The sequence below is a fragment of the Sorghum bicolor genome, chromosome 5 (genome assembly GCF_000003195.3).
Source record: "Sorghum bicolor cultivar BTx623 chromosome 5, Sorghum_bicolor_NCBIv3, whole genome shotgun sequence".
NCBI lineage: Eukaryota > Viridiplantae > Streptophyta > Magnoliopsida > Poales > Poaceae > Sorghum > Sorghum bicolor.
Genome location: NC_012874.2, coordinates 55005661 through 55023850, shown reverse-complemented (window position 1 = coordinate 55023850; position 18190 = coordinate 55005661). Strand labels below are relative to the sequence as shown.

The 18190-nt window shown below is 38.7% G+C and overlaps 2 protein-coding genes across 2 annotated transcripts; both read left to right on the top strand.

The window, feature by feature from the left end:
- Positions 13114 to 14812, top strand: LOC8055029 (leucine-rich repeat protein 1). Its single transcript, XM_002450753.2, has 7 exons — positions 13114 to 13264; positions 13349 to 13481; positions 13669 to 13740; positions 13843 to 13986; positions 14103 to 14183; positions 14287 to 14339; positions 14458 to 14812. The coding sequence occupies exons 1-7, from the start codon at positions 13120 to 13122 to the stop codon at positions 14493 to 14495; spliced, it is 666 nt and encodes a 221-aa protein (XP_002450798.1). The 5' UTR covers positions 13114 to 13119; the 3' UTR covers positions 14496 to 14812.
- Positions 16060 to 18190, top strand: LOC8055028 (leucine-rich repeat protein 1). Its single transcript, XM_021462073.1, has 9 exons — positions 16060 to 16144; positions 16267 to 16399; positions 16695 to 16766; positions 16867 to 17010; positions 17122 to 17265; positions 17378 to 17521; positions 17651 to 17731; positions 17876 to 17928; positions 18050 to 18190. Exons 1-9 carry the CDS (start codon positions 16060 to 16062, stop codon positions 18085 to 18087), a joined length of 894 nt encoding a protein of 297 aa, XP_021317748.1. The 3' UTR covers positions 18088 to 18190.

The following is an 18190-nucleotide window of genomic DNA, read 5'->3' as shown; positions in this document are numbered from 1 at the left end:
CTTCCTTGGAAGTGGGTTAAGAGGCTGATCACCACGGGCGAAAGGGTAAATTATGACTCATGGGTAAAGATGTACAACCTCTGCAGAGTGTTAAAAACTAGTATACTAGCCGAGCTCACGGTCTGGAGCGGCCTTGGGGAACATTAAGGGTGAAGAATCTTCTGTGTTAAATATGCTCATTAATTATTGTTTAATGCTTTACATTATTTATGTCACATTGATCATGAGATTGTGGGATCTATACAATCTAGTTGCTATACTTGTGGAGTTCGACATGGACTCACTCTTGCTATTTCCCCCACACTTCAGGAGGTGTTTTAGGCTTGTGATCAACCAGTCAGTTGGATCCTATAGAGTGGAGTTAATACCCGAAGTTTGGAGTTGTCTATCCGCTGTTTGCTATCAAAGGTTATCTCTTTTATACTAAGTACGTTATATATTTATGCATTGTCTTTTGATATTGCACCTTATTTGTAGCTATATGTGAGATTTGACTTCTAAAACTCACATATGGTGCATATCTGATTTTGTCCTTAAAATCGGGTATTACAAAGTGGTATCAAAGCAATGCTGGCTGTAGGACGCAAGCCTAGTTAGAAATTGGCCGTCTTAAGGTTTTGAAATTGCTATAAAATCCTTGTTCTATAAACCTTGATATTTTCCTCTATACTATATCCTTTTCATTGTTATTCATCTTCACCTTGTTGCTTATCTTAAAGACTTGTTCTCATCCCCACTCCTTGCTTGATATGCTTTTAGAATCTTCTCTTACCACCTGCTTACGTAGTTGAAAGAGAATCTTAGGATCCTTACCCTTAATATGAAGAGAACAATAGTATCGCAAGTTGAGTGAAGTGTGAACCTTCAATGCTTAATTGGTTTGTTATTATGTTTATGCTTGATTTGGATCTTTGTAATGAGTGCAATGATCTTGTGGAATTTCCTCACAATTTCATTAGTTCATAGGCCTAAGGCATAAGGATTAATGAAGTAAGTAGTTGGGTTTGGCTATCTCTTGTTTCTATCCCTTGCTGATTTCTGGAGCAGTCTGCAATGATTCTAGAGTATCTCAAGTTTTGATCGTGCAAAGTTTATCAAATTTTTCTGGGAACAACAAGACTACAAGATCTTTCTCTGACCGCAAGAATCACCCTCATAGCTATTATGTTTTGAAAGTTTCAAAAATCACAAGATGATACAACTGTGCTATCAAGAAGCTGGACCAGTTTTGGTTGCCTACTGTTTTAGACAAATATAGCTATAGAATTTGGAAAAGTGTTCTATATAACAGTTGTAGGAGATTTTCTAGGCTTTCCAACAGTATAAACTGGAACTCATTTGGATAAGTAGAACCTGAGATATGACAATTATACTTGGATGTTTCTGTTCTGTTTTAAACTCTGGACAGATCTGGCATTTCCTATTTTCAGTCAAGTTAAAGACAGAATCTGGGAAAAAGTGGTATACGAAAGTGGTAAAGGATTTCCTAAGATTTTTGAAAATGTAAGGATCATCTCCAGATGAGTTAAGTAGCTCGAGATATAACTTCTGGAAGTTACTGCACCTTTGCTGAGACATTATCAGGATGGATAATATGTTTGGCTATGTTACCTAAGTTTAAAGACAGAACCTAAGGAGGTCTTCTACATGAAAGTTGTAAAGAATTTCATAAGTTTTCTAACGGTATAAGCTACAACTCTATTGGATTCACAGAATAAGAGTTATGTCTATTTTACTACGCTGATGTTTTTCATATCATGAGAAAGTTTCAGGATATTTGTTCTTCTCTTACACATAAGTGCCTTAGTTAAATTGTCTGGAAAACATGCGAGCTACCTTTCTTGTGTCCCCTAGTTGAATCTTTTAAGGGGGGTAGCCTAATTGAAGGAGTTACAATGAGATGGATTGGCTAATGTTGGATCATATGTAAGGATCACAAGTGCTCGATAAATTTGGTTTTTGATTCAAGATATCACCCCAATTAGAGAATGTTAATGGAGATTTAAGTCATGGCTGATACTCATGAATGAGAGTTGTGTTTATGAGGATCAGATGACACCAAAGTTTACGAAGTTATAATTGGGATGCGAGAGTGAAACAATTTAACTGTGATAAAGGTACCGATAATTGGAACTTAGTGATGAAACTAACCTTGGATCAAGAGACTTGGTACAATGAATGTAAAAGACTATGATGTGTAGCGTTCAAAAAGGATAGGAGAACTAGCCCCTAGTGTCCCCCAATCAATCTCATCTTAAGGGGGGTAGTACCATGATATCATAGGAGGATGCATTTTTTAAAACTATCTTGAAGTGATAATTGTCTTCTGAGATACCTTATGGGTATGATCATCTTGCCTTTGAAGAAAGATGTTATGAGTATGATAAAGCTGAGTACTATCCAAATGATAATATTGAAGAGCAAGTTGACATTGAATCAAATCAGAATTCACAACGAAGGAAGCGTAAAAGGAAAGTTCGTAAGAAGCCTGCTCTGGGAAGTAAAGTGCAACGAAATTATGTCAATGGAAAACTTCACTGAAAACCTCATTGTGCTAGAGTCACTCGACGTTCCTTTGGTTCTTGGCAATGGATGGTTATGTGCACAGAAAGGAGTGATCTATGCTACCCAGTGGAAAATTTTCTTAACCGCACCATCACGGAAAAGAATTGAGTATCAAGGTGGTCCACTCCTACGTGACGAGGCAAATCCATGCTAAGTTATCAAATCTTTGAGTTGTATAAGTCAAACAATTGATAGCCAAGACGGACTTTGAGCAATTATGAATGATAGGCATTCCATGGAATATTTGAGTTTGCCTTGGTATAAAAGTTGTGAAGTTGAAAGAGTTATCAAGATCTTTAATCTATGTTCTCTCAGAGGATCCGTGTCTCTTACGAATCTCGAGGACGAGATTCATTTTAAGGGGGTAGATTTGTGACACCCTAAAATTTACTCCTTTTTGAAATAGGTGAAAATGATTTAATTTTGTATTTTTGTGCTCACGAAACATAGGAAAATAGTATTTTCATTTAAATAAAATTTATTATAGGATTTAGCAACTTGTTGTGCATTCATATTTGGAGCATTTATTTTCATTGTATTGTGTGAATTTGAGAAAAGTCAAAATATTTTTAAAATGATTTCTAAACTGTTTTAAAAAGGACTTAGAAATAAAAAAAAAAGAAAAGAAAAGAAAAGAAGAAAACTCACCCCTCTGTTCTGGCCGAAGGCCCAACTCTTCCTCTCCCCCTTTCTGGTCTTGGCCCAGCAGCGTTCCCCTCACCTCGGCCCAGTTGGCCAGCCACGCCCGCCCCATCTCTCTCCCTCCCCGCCTCTTCTCTCACTGCCAGCCAGGCCCCGCATGTCAGCCGCGTCGTCATCTTCTTCCTCGAGTCGTGCCCGAGCAGGACACGGGGTTACCGCCACCAATCCCAAGTGTCCGGGATTTCTTGCCTAAAATCGACTGCCGAGCCCTATAAAGGACCGAGACTCCCTCCGCGCCGACTTTGTTGCCCTAGCTCCGCTTTTAGCTGCCGTTTAGATCTCGCCGCAAGCCAAGGAATGGCCGCCGCCGTGGTCCTCGCTCCAAGGTGCTCAAGGGCCGTTCACAACCTCGTGCCGAGCTTCGCGTCGCCCCGGAGAAGCTGTGAAGCACTTTCTTTGCTCTCTACCGGCCTTTACGAAGCCCCAGTCGCCGCCGAACTTGAGCAGGGCTCCGTCGTCCGCCAAATCACATGGCCGACCAATCCCGAGTCCTCCTCGCCTTCGCTTTCAGCCCGGGGTGAGTTCCCCTTGTTCCCCTCTTTGTTCCCATGTTTTTGGTTCGTCAAATCGTGCACTAAACCGCGAAAACGATAACTCCGACGAGGTCCGGCCAAAATCCGGCCATGGCGCCGCCGCCCAGGTCGCCGGCGGTCAGCAGGACCCCCTCACTATACCCCGATCTAATCTTGGCCGTCCGAACGAAATCTGACGGCCTAAATCGAAGGATACCCCTTCGACCGTAACTTTTTCAAAAGAACCCCTGAGTTATTTAACTATCGAACCTGCAGTCCAAAACACAGTTTTGAAAGTACGTTTTCTCCTTTTAAAAACGTAAATTGTCTCGGGTCATTCCAAAATACGTTTTCAATATTTTCAAAAATGCCACTGAGTTTCTTTAGGTCATAAAATGCTCATTTTAACTCCGTTTTAACCCGTTCAAATTGCGTTAGATTCACAATCACGAGCTCTACATGTTAGTAATATTGTTTACTCAGTTTTAAACTTTTTAGTTTTGTGACATTAATTAATTAATTACTTTTCTATCCAAAATCTTGGAAAATTCATAACTCCTACGTTTTAACTCCGATTTTAGTGATCCTTACGTCTATGAAATCGTAGCGACACGTAGAATAATTTTATAAACTTTTCATACTGTTTTTATATGTTTGGTGTACTGTTCTAATTGTAGCCTTGTTTGCTTCGTGTATGTTTTCTCCGATTGTTTGTGTGATCGATGATCGAGTTTAGACGGTGAACAATTCGTGGTGATCAAGAGTGCTCCAGTGATCAAGATCAGAGCCTTGGACAACTAGTAAGACCAATGAGATCAACAAGAGCATTTGGATTAAGGCAAGTATTGCATTTGGGTTTTATTTCTGTGACCATGATCCTGTGGCTAGATTAATGTTATGTAATAAATGATAAAAGTGACTTTTTAGCAACTTGATGATTTGTCTGTACGTGATCACCCGGGACAACAGTGCAACCATGAGGGCTATAATGGCTCTGGCTTTAGCTTAGTATGAGGACCTTTTTCTAACTTGTTAGCGGTTACCTTAAATGGCGTAAGAATGGCTAGACACGTTGGGTATAGTGTGGCCTCTGTCCGTGTGTATAGGCTGCAGGTTATGTGCCATGGAAGGGGGGCTCTATATCTGCCTGCCGAGTGAATCTAATGGCCCTAACTTGTTAGACGAAACCTTTGAAAGGCTTCATAGTGATCCCTGCCGACCTTCCTTGGAAGTGGGTTAAGACTCTGATCACCTCGGGCGAAAGGGTAAATCATGACTCATGGGTAAAGATGTACAACCTCTGCAGAGTGTTAAAAACTAGTATACTAGCCGAGCTCACGGTTAGGAGCGGCCTTGGGGACATCTACATTAAGGGTGAAGAATCTTGTGTGTTAAATATGCTCATTAATTATTGTTTAATGCGTTACATTATTTATGTCACATTGATTATGAGATTGTGGGATCTATACAATCTAGTTGCTATACTTGTGGAGTTCGACATGGACTCACTCTTGCTATTTCCCCCACACTTCACGAGGTGTTTTAGGCTTGTGATCAACCAGTCAGTTGGATCCTGTAGAGTGGAGTTAATACCCGAAGTTTGGAGTTGTCTATCCGCTGTTTGCTATCAAAGGTTATCTCTTTTATACTATATATTTATGCATTGTCTTTTGATATTGCACCTTATTTGTAGCTATATGTGAGATTTGACTTCTAAAACTCACATATGGTCCTTAAAATCGGGTATTACATTAGGTGTACATTTTCACGTTTTCTTCCGTGTTGTCATAATTGACACAAACCCTCATGATTTCTCCAAGGCTCCTCATCCGACAAATAAGTTGGCCCTTGAACGATAGCAAAGCGAGTTTGTAGAACCCCAAGTACTCATTCAACATCCTTCCTACATGCTTCTTGTGCCTTGGCAAAGCTTTGTTACTTCGTGGTTCATGAAATTGGCCCAAGATGGATATTGTCCATCCATGAGATAACAACCCATTGTATAATTATTCCCATTAATGATATAGTTAACATGTGGACCTTCACCTTCTTGAAGCCTTGCAAGAAAATGAGATCTTTGGAGAACATTTATGTCAATGTGTGAACCTAGTATCCCAAAAAAGCATGTCAAATTCGAAGACCTTTAGAACTTAGAAGCATCTAGTTCTAGTATAATTATAAGATTCTTTTAGTGCCATACAGGCATACCCTCCCATGCAATAGAGAAATTTATGGAACCAAACATATCTAGGAAACCTCTGCTCTCATGCAATCTAGCAGTATCAAGTTCATTAGGCATTCTCATGTACTCAGGTCCAAAAACTTGAACAATAGCTTTGACAAACCTTCTTAAACATTCTAGAGCGGTACTTTCACGAATATCCATCTATAACATCAGCCACTAGTCCATAAGCTATCATCCCAAAAGTGTCCACAACCTTCCGCAAACATGATAGTCCTAAGGTATCAGTTGCATTTATTTTCTACACAAAATAGTCATCATGCTCCTCAACAACATTCATTATGTAGACAAACATGTAACATCTCATTCAAAATATGTGCCAAAGGACAAATTAATTAGGAAATGCATAAAAAACATAAGTGAAACAAAATTATGGGGTACATATAAACCTACACCTAAAATAATTTGGCCCGAACATAGAATCATATGAAAATGTTCTTGTTAAAGTCTGCTTTGACTACCTATCATGATCCAATACGATGTCCCTCAATAGAACCATGATGATATGGTTCATTGCCAATGTCCCTTTGTACTATGTGTGCGGTAGCAATATAGAACTCATCATCATCCAAAGATAATGAATCTATCACTTCATTGAGTACACATTATCATTGAATTCATATTCAGAATTCATTATACACCTTAGGAACAAGGGAAAAGGGGAAAAGGTGAGAACAACATGGATGGAAAGACATGGTACCCTAATTTGATGTGACTCTAGATGTGTGAAGCCTCTTTCGTATATAGTCACAAAGACAAATCACTTATCTAAACCTATCTATCACCCTGTTTGTTTGAGCTTTGGGACTTTTTAAAAAGCTAAATAGCTCCCATAAGCCAAAAGCCCAAAAGCTCACTACAGTGAGCTTCTGGTTTTTGGCTTCCGAGAACTTTTTGGCTTTTGAAAGGTCCAAAAGCTCATAGGAAACACAAACATACAGGCCTATGATGAGAACAGAGGACATGACACCTATGAATACACCCATGAAAATTAAAAATAAGGTGAGCTTGTTTCTACCAAATGTCAGCACTTTCATTGTGTTTAAGGAACAATTTGAAGATGCTACGAAACTTGGACAGACTTCTTACATGGCCTTTATAAATGGGACATGGATGCACCATGCTCAAGAGTCAAGACATCTTGGGGTACAAGACCATCAAAGCACACTATTCGGTTCGTCAATAGTCCAATTGTACTTCATTGGGAAGACCACAACCCCTTAGTCTGGAGTGTGATTGAGGTCAACGGTCACAGATGAAAGCTTGTTTAATAAGCTTACAAATGGATCTGATTTCTAATTGAAAAAATGGATCTGATTTCATCTCAATATCACATCAAAGAGGCCTCCAAATTATCAAGACACATTGTTGTTGTTTCTGTAGAGTACTATGATGTCGTTGTGGACTTGTTGATCACCTTTGAGACCTTGGCCCAAGTGGGATCATGCCCCCAACCATGTGGGGAACACTTGTGGCCTGTTTGGTTTCCATCAGAGCCTACCTTGGCTTGTATCTAGCATGTAGGCTCTAGCTACCCAGGCTTAGCACATGCAGGACCTCCTTGTTTGTTTGAATGTTTCACTGAATGTTGGCCATGTGAGCACATGTTTGGTTGCCTAGATTGTATGAGAATTCAAAAAGGTACATCCTAGCTAGTTTGTTTGGTTGGTCACATACAACATGGTTTGATTACCTCTTGCATGAAGTAGTGAGGATACCATCACTATTTACCAGGTCTATCATGGTAGGTCCAAATTTATATCAAAATGCATCACACATATTAACATCCAAATGAAAATGGCAACAACATGTTTGTGCACTTTACTAGGCAAGTGAGAAGGAAACAAATCTACATATGTGGAATCCAAATTAGTACCAAATTACCACCATCACCATGCCTAACATGTGGAGGTCCAAAATTACATTCAATTGCAGCACAAATTTACATCATGTACCAAATTAAAATGACAATCACAATGGCTAAACTAAGATGTGCTCTTCTATCCATCAAATTTGCATCAATTGCAATAGAAATTTACAGCATGGATATGTGCTTAGTTTCCAAATATTCAGTTCTCACAACATCAGTTAATACAAGGCTAAAGTACTTCATCAAGTTTGCACAAGAAAATAGAAGGTAAAGAGGTAAAAATCAAGAATTGTTACATGCATCCATGAGAACTTCAATAACAAGAACTGAGGGTATGAGTAGGGCACTATTCCTTGATCCAAGTGAGCGATGAGAGAGGGAGATCTACACAAAACAAGCCAACATTGAGTCCAAATCCCCCACACAATCAAACTTGGTTGTTGTGCCTCTAGTGACCCAAGATTGAACCCAAATCCTCCACACAATCAAAGAGGTGAGAGATATGTTAGCACATAGGAAGGAGGAGGAGAGTAGAGAGGAAAAGAAACGACATAGAGGAAGAGGAACGATGCCTCACTTGCAAGCTCTGCGAGTACAAGGGGGAGGAAAGCGGTGAGGACCTAGGGCCACTAGCGGTGACAACAGTAAATGAGAAGGTAACCCTAACATCATCACATGCGGTAACTTGCATAGCCAAGGCACCATTGCGTGCTCTCTCTTGTTTTGTGTAACCAAGCCCACTAGAAACAACATCCATTTTTGTTTCCTGGGAACTAGGCCCAACGAGGACATTTGCAAGCCACAGGCTAGGCCGAGACCTCTGAGCAGGAATCCAAAAATTCATAGGTTGCATCCCATGGGCCAGGTTAGCAAATATGCAAGAAACCAAATGCACCCCTAAAGGATGTTCAAGGTGGTCCTCTTTTTTGGCCACAACCTTAGGAGGCCAGCATGGGCATCCAAGTCAAGTTGGAGACCCAACCTATATCAAGTTCAAGCCAATATCAAATTCTAGGAGCAGCCCACACTAAAACAGATGACTAGGTCACATGCAGACTTTGTTTCCAAAATTCTACCTACACATGAAATATAATTTGATAAGCGAACCAATGGCACAGGTCCCACATCAAAACTCTTTAGAATCAATGGGAATTGTTGAAATAAGTGGACATCTAGAATCTTTCAGTGTGTTGCATCATCGTTTTTTGAATAGTTGTGCCTCGTAACGTGTCGGGACTCATTAGGGACGCCAATAGGTGTCCTTGCTCACCGCTAAGACTATATATTTAGTGTCTTTGCACCAGTTAAGGTTTGAGTTTTGCTTTAGTTCAATCTGTCTTCGAGTAGTCATCATCATCAGTTTGTGAAACACCGTATTAGACCTTAATTTTACATTGCAATTGTTACTTTACTTGAGTTGCATTTTATCTTGGTCTTGATTGTGTTCTTCGATTCCCATCAGAGATTAGCCTCCTCGGCGAGGTCAACCGGACTATGACACAACTATAACCAAAGAAAACATGGTCCTAGGGATATAGGGTTCAGGTCTTATAATAGAAGCTGGATCAGTATGTCACATATTCAACAAATTGATAGTTACCTCTATCTAATGGAAGATCGAGAACTCATTCTGGATCCCCGTTACTATATTTAGATGTCACCTCCAATCATAAGTCTGTTGCTACTCAAGCTGGCGGCTCCTATTTAAGTGTCTCTCTAATGGTGACTTAGGCTAGTTTTATGGAAGTTTTATACTCTTTTCATACCTATAAAGAAAGTTGTTTAGGATAATGACACAGTCTTCAAAGCCTAACTTTGACGTCTTATGTTTATAAAAATATTTATTAAAAAGTGGTACATGTATATTTTTATGAAAGTATTTTTCATATGGTTTTCATATTTTCAAACTCCACAACTTAAAAGTTATTCATGATTTATATTCGCAATGTTTGATTTAAATCTTGTCCAAAATGACTTTCTCTACAAATACTGAGGAAATATGTATTTAATAGGTGCTACATGAGTTTTAACGATGTAAATAAAATGGTGTAAATTTAGTTTTGATTTTAGTCGTTTGATAATTGTAAATTGTGACTATCTATTTAGAATTTTTTTCTGCCAACTCTGTTAGGAGGTCATACTATTAATTTCCACTGATACTTATGTTTCATATAGAATCTACATTTAGTTATATATGTCTTCCCCGTTCGTATGGAAATCAGTTTACTATATCTACTAAATTTATTACTCAGGGTTTACTATTTATAAGACTCGAAAAATGCCAGTCACTTTTCTCTTCCATTATTGTGGTGCCAGTCACTTTTCTCTACCATTATTGTGGTGTTTTTACGTAGTCATTAGGGTGCAGTGTTTGCACAAATATCTAAATTAGATTTATAAATTATATTTTATTTTGACAAGCCAGACATCCATAGGTGATGGGTGAATATTGTCATCTAACCCTGTAATTTTTTCCTTCTATTCAAACAACTAAAAATTAATGTCCAAGGGAGAGATAAATGATCACAACTTATTTGTAATTCAGCCAACAAATAAAACAGTACATGGGATGCTTGTGCTAGTATGAGAGAAATGTTCTTATGTTCATGTGACTATATAAATTGGAAGGAAACTAATATTTGTTGGGGGATAAAATACAAAGGAACAACAGGTCTACGTGATCCTGATTAAAGATGAAAACGGTCAAAAACAGTCAAAAAATTCCTAAATTATTTTCTAATTTTACATTTGAAATACAAAAATAAAAACAAAAAAGGTATAAAGTCAGATACGAAGATAAACACAAACTTATGAAATATCGAGAATTCCGAAAATGAACCAATTCGAGCGGATTTATGTCGAACATGATCAATATACGAAAACTCAACACGGAATACAGACCTGTGTAGTACCAAGTGCATGACTAAGTATGTGCACGATCAAATTCAAGTGCATATAATAATTAAAAAATGCATGATCCTTGGTCTTAAGTATTTAATACAATAGCACACATACATAAATACAAGTCAAGCAATAATAGCTAGTATTATATGAACTAAAATTAGATATAGCAACTAGCATACTATTTTAGAATCTAAACTAAAATAAAATGCTATAGAAATATAAACTCGAACTAAGAGGACAACACCACGTGACCGTGCAGTAATCTATAATTAGGCTGTGTGACCGTGCAGTCGGCTAAATTCGGTTTAAACTAAATTTTAAATTCAAAATAATTCAAATTAAAAGTAAAAAAGTAGAAAACGGTCGAAAAATTTCTAAACTATTTTCGAATTTTACATTTGAAATACGAAAAATCTGAAATACGAAAGCGAAAACGGTAATGTCAGACAAGAAAATATGAATTTGATCAGATTAAATATAGAAAATGATGCGGTTCGGTTCGAAATATTTCTGTTCTATTTTCATCCTTAATCCTCGTATCTACATTCCAAGTGAATAGAAAAGAAAAGAAAGTATCGTATGCACGTGGAAATTTAATTACACGATGGAAAAAATCCTAATAATAGTAGGAATAACTTCTTGTCTATTGGGTATGTTCCCTTTTACACTGGATATACATTTTTTTAAGGATTATACAGCATAACATAGATATTCATAACATGCGCACGCGCACATACACACACCATGCAAACCCTACCATTACCACAACACACATGCACATTCACCACACAAACTCTACCCCTATGAGCACCACAGAAGCATTGTCGATGGGGACGTCTTTATTAACACTGAAAGTCCAGCGCTGTAAAATCCTAAAATAAATCTAAAAAATATAAGCACCCATGCCAAGTCGAAGACTTTTTTTTGACGTGCAGTCCACGTGTAGACTTTGCTATGCTAACTCGAATAGATTAGCTTCATGACATTTTGAATCCTATTTAACATATAGATTTCAGTCAATTTTGATAAAATTGTGAGTTTTCATTTCTAGGGTTCGGTGAGTGGGATCCACGTGCACATTTTGTTGTGCTAACTGGCGCACAGATTAGCGTCATGACATTTTAAACCTTATCCAATAAATTTCAATTAGTTTCAATAAAATTATAAGATGTGAAAGCGAGCTTTTATTTCCGGCTTCTGATGTGGGGCCTACATGCATATCTTGTTGTGCTAACCGACAGATATTATCTTCACGACTTTTGAATCCTATTTTAAAAACTTTAGTCAATTTTGATAAATTTTAGAGTGTGCAAACTTTTATTTCTAGGATCCGACTTTGATGTATGGTCCACATATTGATCTGGTTGTGCCAATGGCATGAAGTAGTTGCTTGCTACATTAAATCTCATCTGCAACAAATTTTTAACAATTTTCATAAAATTTAAAATGTAAACGTGAAATTTTAAGTCTAGGAGGTTCGAGTCTTAGTGTGAACCCATATGTCTTATCCAAGCTTATATTTACATTTTATGCAAATCCAATGGTTCTTATAACAAACCAGTGAGTATAATTAGTTTATGGGTTGGGTATGGAGTGGGTTTAAAGTTCTAACCCATTAGAGCGGTTCCAAGAGATTCTCTATATCCTTCGTAAAATATAGATTTTGGTAAAAAAAAACACACACACTCCAACAGCTTTTCTAAATGGTTATCCAAATATAACCATCTTTTATTTCAAATTTTTCGCTAGCCAAATATAGAAGACGAGAATGATTCTCTAGAGTACGATTGCTAGCCAAATATAAAAGATGAGAATGATTATCTAGAGTGCGCACTGGATATAGAAGAACTGTTAGAGAGTGGAAACATATAACAAGCTATTTTTTATGCAAATGACTCTTAAAATGATAATTTAGAGTGTGAAATTAGAAAAACTCTTGGGAGATGCTCTTAGCATAAAACCAATTTATTTTTCCTTTAAGTGTTTCTATAAGAAAACCAATTTTTTATTTAAGAAATCGACATTCAACCTATGGAAATTGTCTTGTATTACATCCAATTTATGATTCTAGAAAAATTCTATTTTTCTATGGCAATTTAGCTATAGCTGTCACACCATCACAAGAAAAGCCGAAGACCATCACAAGGTGAAGTTTTACCTGGTCAGGACAATACAAAATCTAGTCCACGACTTCCTCTGCGCACCATTCGTCAATCAAAAGAGTACAATATCCGGTCAATGGCGGAGAGAAGGCAAGTTTGATCGGACTAGCTAGAACAGGGAAGATTCAAAACCAATCCCTTTATTTATTCTTACAACTGTCTATGCAAAGCCTGGCTCAACATTTCAGTGTGCCAAGAACTTCTAAGGTTCGCATCGCAGCAATGGCAACTCCTCGGTTTGCGAAGGCCACAGCAGTCCTCAGCTGCCTTGTTGCTCTTGCAACACTTGCAAGCTGCAACACTGAAGGTAAACTGCATATATATCATATTGCAGGCATCGTTACCGAGTTGAGTCTTTTTTTCTGAAAATGATTGTTGTTTTGTCTCCAAGTTGACATACTGTACGAGCAAAGGCAGACATGGAAGGACCCAAACGATGTGCTGGTGAGCTGGGATCCGACTCTTGTCAATCCCTGCACCTGGCTCCATATCACTTGCAACAACGACAACTCTGTCATCCGTGTGTATGTTCCTGTCTCCTTTTTTTAAGATAATGAAACAAAGGTCCCAGTCTCTACCATCCCAAGATAGCATACAGCTTGTTCATTATAAAAAAAAAGTGTGTAATCATCCAGTGTGTCTGACGGTGTAAGTTTGTCTGCAAACCCTGTCTAGATTGAAGCTCAAGTAGCTGCGTATTGCTTTTTGCAGGGATTTGGGGAACGCAGGTCTATCAGGCTATCTGGTTCCAGATCTGGGAGGACTGAAGAACCTCCAGTACCTGTAAGAACTGCATAACTCGTTGGAACTACTGCAAGCATCATGGACGCCGATTTTTCTCTGACTGTTTTCTGAACCGTTAAATGTGCCAATAATCTCCTTCAGGAACTTGTATGGGAATAACCTGACAGGGTCTATACCTGAATCTTTGGGCAATCTGACGCGTCTTGAGGGGCTGGAGCTTCAGAAGAATGCGCTGAGCGGTGCAATTCCATCCTCACTCGGGAACATCAAAACATTGCAGTTCCTGTATGTCCTAGTCCTTAAATTAAAATTCAGAGATGATTTTCTGAAATGTTAGAAAGTACATAGTGGTTGTTAGTTTAACTGTTCTCATGGGTAGTTTTGACTCTTGACTGTCACAGGAAGCTGAACGCGAACATACTGACCGGCACGGTTCCATTGGAAGTCCTCTCTCTTGTCATTGCTGGGAATCTGACCGAGCTGTGAGTGATGTGTTAATTTCAGTACATCAGTTGTCGCTTCTACATGGCTACAATACATTACTTTTTTCGCAACTGACAAAAGGAAAAAAATGTATTCATTCAGAAATATTGCAAACAACGACTTGGCCGGCACAGTCAGATCATCTGGTTTGAGAGGTATTAACATGCATGTAACTGCAGCTTTAATTAATTGGTTTACTTTTTATTTTCTTTTGTATATGCATATATAATATAAAGTGAGGCTCATAAGAATTTCATACTGGCATTTTCACAGTGACTGCAATCATTCAGGACAAGCTGAAGACTGCATGATGATGAGTCCCTGGATCAGGACATTGGCTTTCTTCATGTGTATATTGGCAAGAAATAAAAAGGATAAATCCAATGACATGGATTGATCTAGACATCTTGTAGTATGATATGGCTGCTGAATATATTATATTCTTCTCAGATTGTCCCCTTGAGTAGCATTAGTTAATGAGAATATATGGGGCATCTCTAGTCCTCGAGAAAAAAAATAAGTCTTCCCAATTTTCCTAGCATTGTAGAAGGTACTGTTAATATATGTAATGCGAAAGTTGTGGTCGTTAACTATAAGTTGATAATGCAAAAGGTGTGGTTACCGATTCTTGTCTTGTTTTAAAAACCAGATTTTTAGATAAACTACGGTGAAACTAAAACTCCTGTTTGAACCGATTCTGTTTTTCTTTCAGCGGTAAATTCTAAAATAACAGGATATAGTACAAAAAAATAAATCCAGATGCACCACCATGAATGCAACAACATGTATATAGGCTTATGATCGATTTTTATTTAGCAAAAAAAATTATTTCTCTATATTTGAATGCTCACATAATTGCATAATTAAATCAATTTATGCTATTTTGAAAGAGTGAAAGATTTAGGGTGTTACAATAGAATATGATGTAATTTTTATTTTAAAAATTTCATGTGTAATTCGGGGATATACTATGATAAGTTGATAAAAGCAAAAGGTGTGGTTGCGCGAAATCTATGACTTCTGAAATTTGGAACAAAATCCGTGATTTTTAGAGCTGACAAAGTTCTGGTTTCCGTCTTTTTTTCAGCGGTTAATTCTAAAAATCACAAATTTTATTTCTCTCACCTCACTAGTGCCTATATTTTGTTTCTAGTCAACGTAACCTCAATAATCCTGGGTGTGGGCGAGGAAGAACTTTAATTGACCGTAGTCCGTCCAGAGCGCGGCGTCGCGAGTCCACCACCCGCCTGCGGTTGCGTCGTCCGCCGCCAACCCTATCCGTGGTCCACGGCCCGTGTTGTCATGGCCATCCCCCATCCGCTCGCCATGTCCGCCGCGTCCACCGCCGCCGGAGAAGAGAATGATGCATACATAGGTCCTTTGGTTCCTCTTGCTAAATTTTAGTTAACTAAACTTTAATTATTTTAGTAGTTAAAGTTCCAAACACATTGACTAAAAGAAGCTAAAATAGTTTAGTTTCATTAATCACTCAAGAATAGCTAAAATAATTTTAGCTAGGTAAAATTTAGCAAGGGGAACCAAATAGACCCTTAATTGGTGGCAGCGGAATGTGTAGTATATGGTGGCTTGCGCGTTTTGTTGGTAAGGAAGGTGGTTCATTTGAGTATTGCTATTGCATCAAGTCAAGCTTCTCTGCTTCTCTTTCCATGAAAGGCACTAGCCGTCAGAGGAGTCTGATTAACGCACTATAATATATGGTCTTCAGTTTTTTATGATGGTGTGACAGGTCAGACTAGCTAGAGGAGGGAAGATCCAAAAGCGATCTATTTATGCATACAACTGTCTATACAAGCCTCCGAGCCCTCAGCATTTCAGTGTGCCAAGAACTTCTCACTTCAGGTTCGCATCGCAGCAATGGCAGCTCCTCGGTTGGCGGCGATAACAGCGGTCCTCGGCTACCTTGTTGCTCTTGCAGCACTTGCAAGCTGCAGCACTGAAGGTAAGCTGCATATACATATGTCGAACTTACCATCATATCATAATGCAGGCGTCGTTATCAGGTTTAGTCTTTTTTTTTCTGAAACATGCATGTTTGTTGTGGTTGTGGCCTTGTGGCTCAAGGTGACATACTGTACAAGCAAAGGTTGGCATGGAAGGATCCAAAAAATGTGCTGCGGAGCTGGGATCCGAAGCTTGCCAATCCCTGCACCTGGTTCCATGTCACCTGCAACAACGATAACTCTGTCATCCGTGTGTATGTTCCTCCTCTGACCTATACCCCCCTTTTAATCACTTACTACAGACTCTGCAAGTCCTACAGTTCAAGAAACAAGGTCTTATCATTTAGTTTTCTTTCTGCTGTGATAGTATCAATTGTTTCTTACTGTGTCGTGCTGCACGTACTTGTGGAATCTGGACAGCTGCTATTCCTTCATTCCATTCAAGAACTCTCAGAACCTATGATTCATCAACAGTGTGTCGATGGTGTATGTTTATCTGCAAACCATGTCTAGATTGAGCTGCAAGTACCTGTTTATTGCTTTTTGCAGGGATCTGGGGAACGCAGGCATCTCAGGCCCTCTGATTCCAGATCTCGGAGGACTGAAGAACCTCCAGTACCTGTAAGAACTGCATAACTTGCTGCTACCACTGCAACCTTCAGGAATTACACTCAAGAACGCCGTTTTTTTTCTGAAATTTGGTTTGCCAAAATGCTTGCAGTGAGCTGTACCACAACCACCTGAATGGTTCAATACCAACAACACTCGGAAATCTGACGAATCTTGTCAGCTTGGATCTTTATAGTAACCATCTCACTGGAGCCATACCAACTACACTTGGCACCATTGGCACACTGAGATACCTGTACGTGAGGTTTTCCAAGCAAGATATTCGTATGCTGTTAAAAAAAGACCTCCGTAAATTCTGACTATTTTTCTGAACTGATAAATGTGCCAATGTCCTTCTCTCCTTCAGGAGGTTGTATAAGAACAAGCTGACAGGGTCTATACCTGAATCTTTGGGCAATCTGACGAATCTTGTCATCTTGGATCTTTATAGTAACCATCTCACTGGAGCCATACCGACTACACTTGGCGCCATCGGCACACTGGGATACCTGTACGTGGGGTTTTCCAAGAAAGATATTCATATGCTGTAAAAAAAAAGACCTCCGTAAATTCTGACTATTTTTCTGAACTGAGAAATGTGCCAATGTCCTTCTCTCCTTCAGGAGGTTGTGTAAGAACAAGCTGACAGGGTCTATACCTGAATCTTTGGGCAATCTGACGAATCTTGAGATGTTGGAGCTGCAGAAGAACGCGCTCAATGGTGCAATTCCATCCTCTCTCGGCAACATCAAAACATTGAAGTTCCTGTATGTCATTAGCCCTGAAATCCAGAGATGATTTTTCTGAATGATCAAAGAGTACATAGTGGGTGTGGTTTAATTGATCTCATGGTTAATTGGTTTTGACTTTTGGCTCTGGTATCTTCGGTACGCCAGGAAGTTGAACGCGAATATGCTGACCGGCACGGTTCCGTTAGAAGTTCTCTCTCTTGTCATTGCTGGGAATCTGACCGAGCTGTGAGTATTTTGTTAATTTCAGTATTCGTTATCACCTCTACATGGCTGCATTATATTACAAGATGATGTTTGGCCCAAAAAAAAAATTACAAGATGATATTCTCTATTCTCTACTGACACAAGAAAAAAAATGTATTCTTTCAGAAATATTGCAAAGAATGACTTGGCTGGCACAGTCAGATCATCACGTTTAAGAGGTATTGATATGCATGTAAACTGCAGCTTTAATTGATATACTTTTTATTTTCTTTTGTATATGCATATATAATATATGAAGTGAGGCTTACAAGAATTACATTTATACTTGCATTATCACAGTGACTACAATCATCCAGGACATGATGAAGACTACATGATGAGTCCCTGGATCAGGACATTGGCTTTTTCCATGCGTATTGTAGTATGATAGATATGGCTCTCTCGGATTTTCCCCTTTAGTACCATTAGTTAATGAGAATA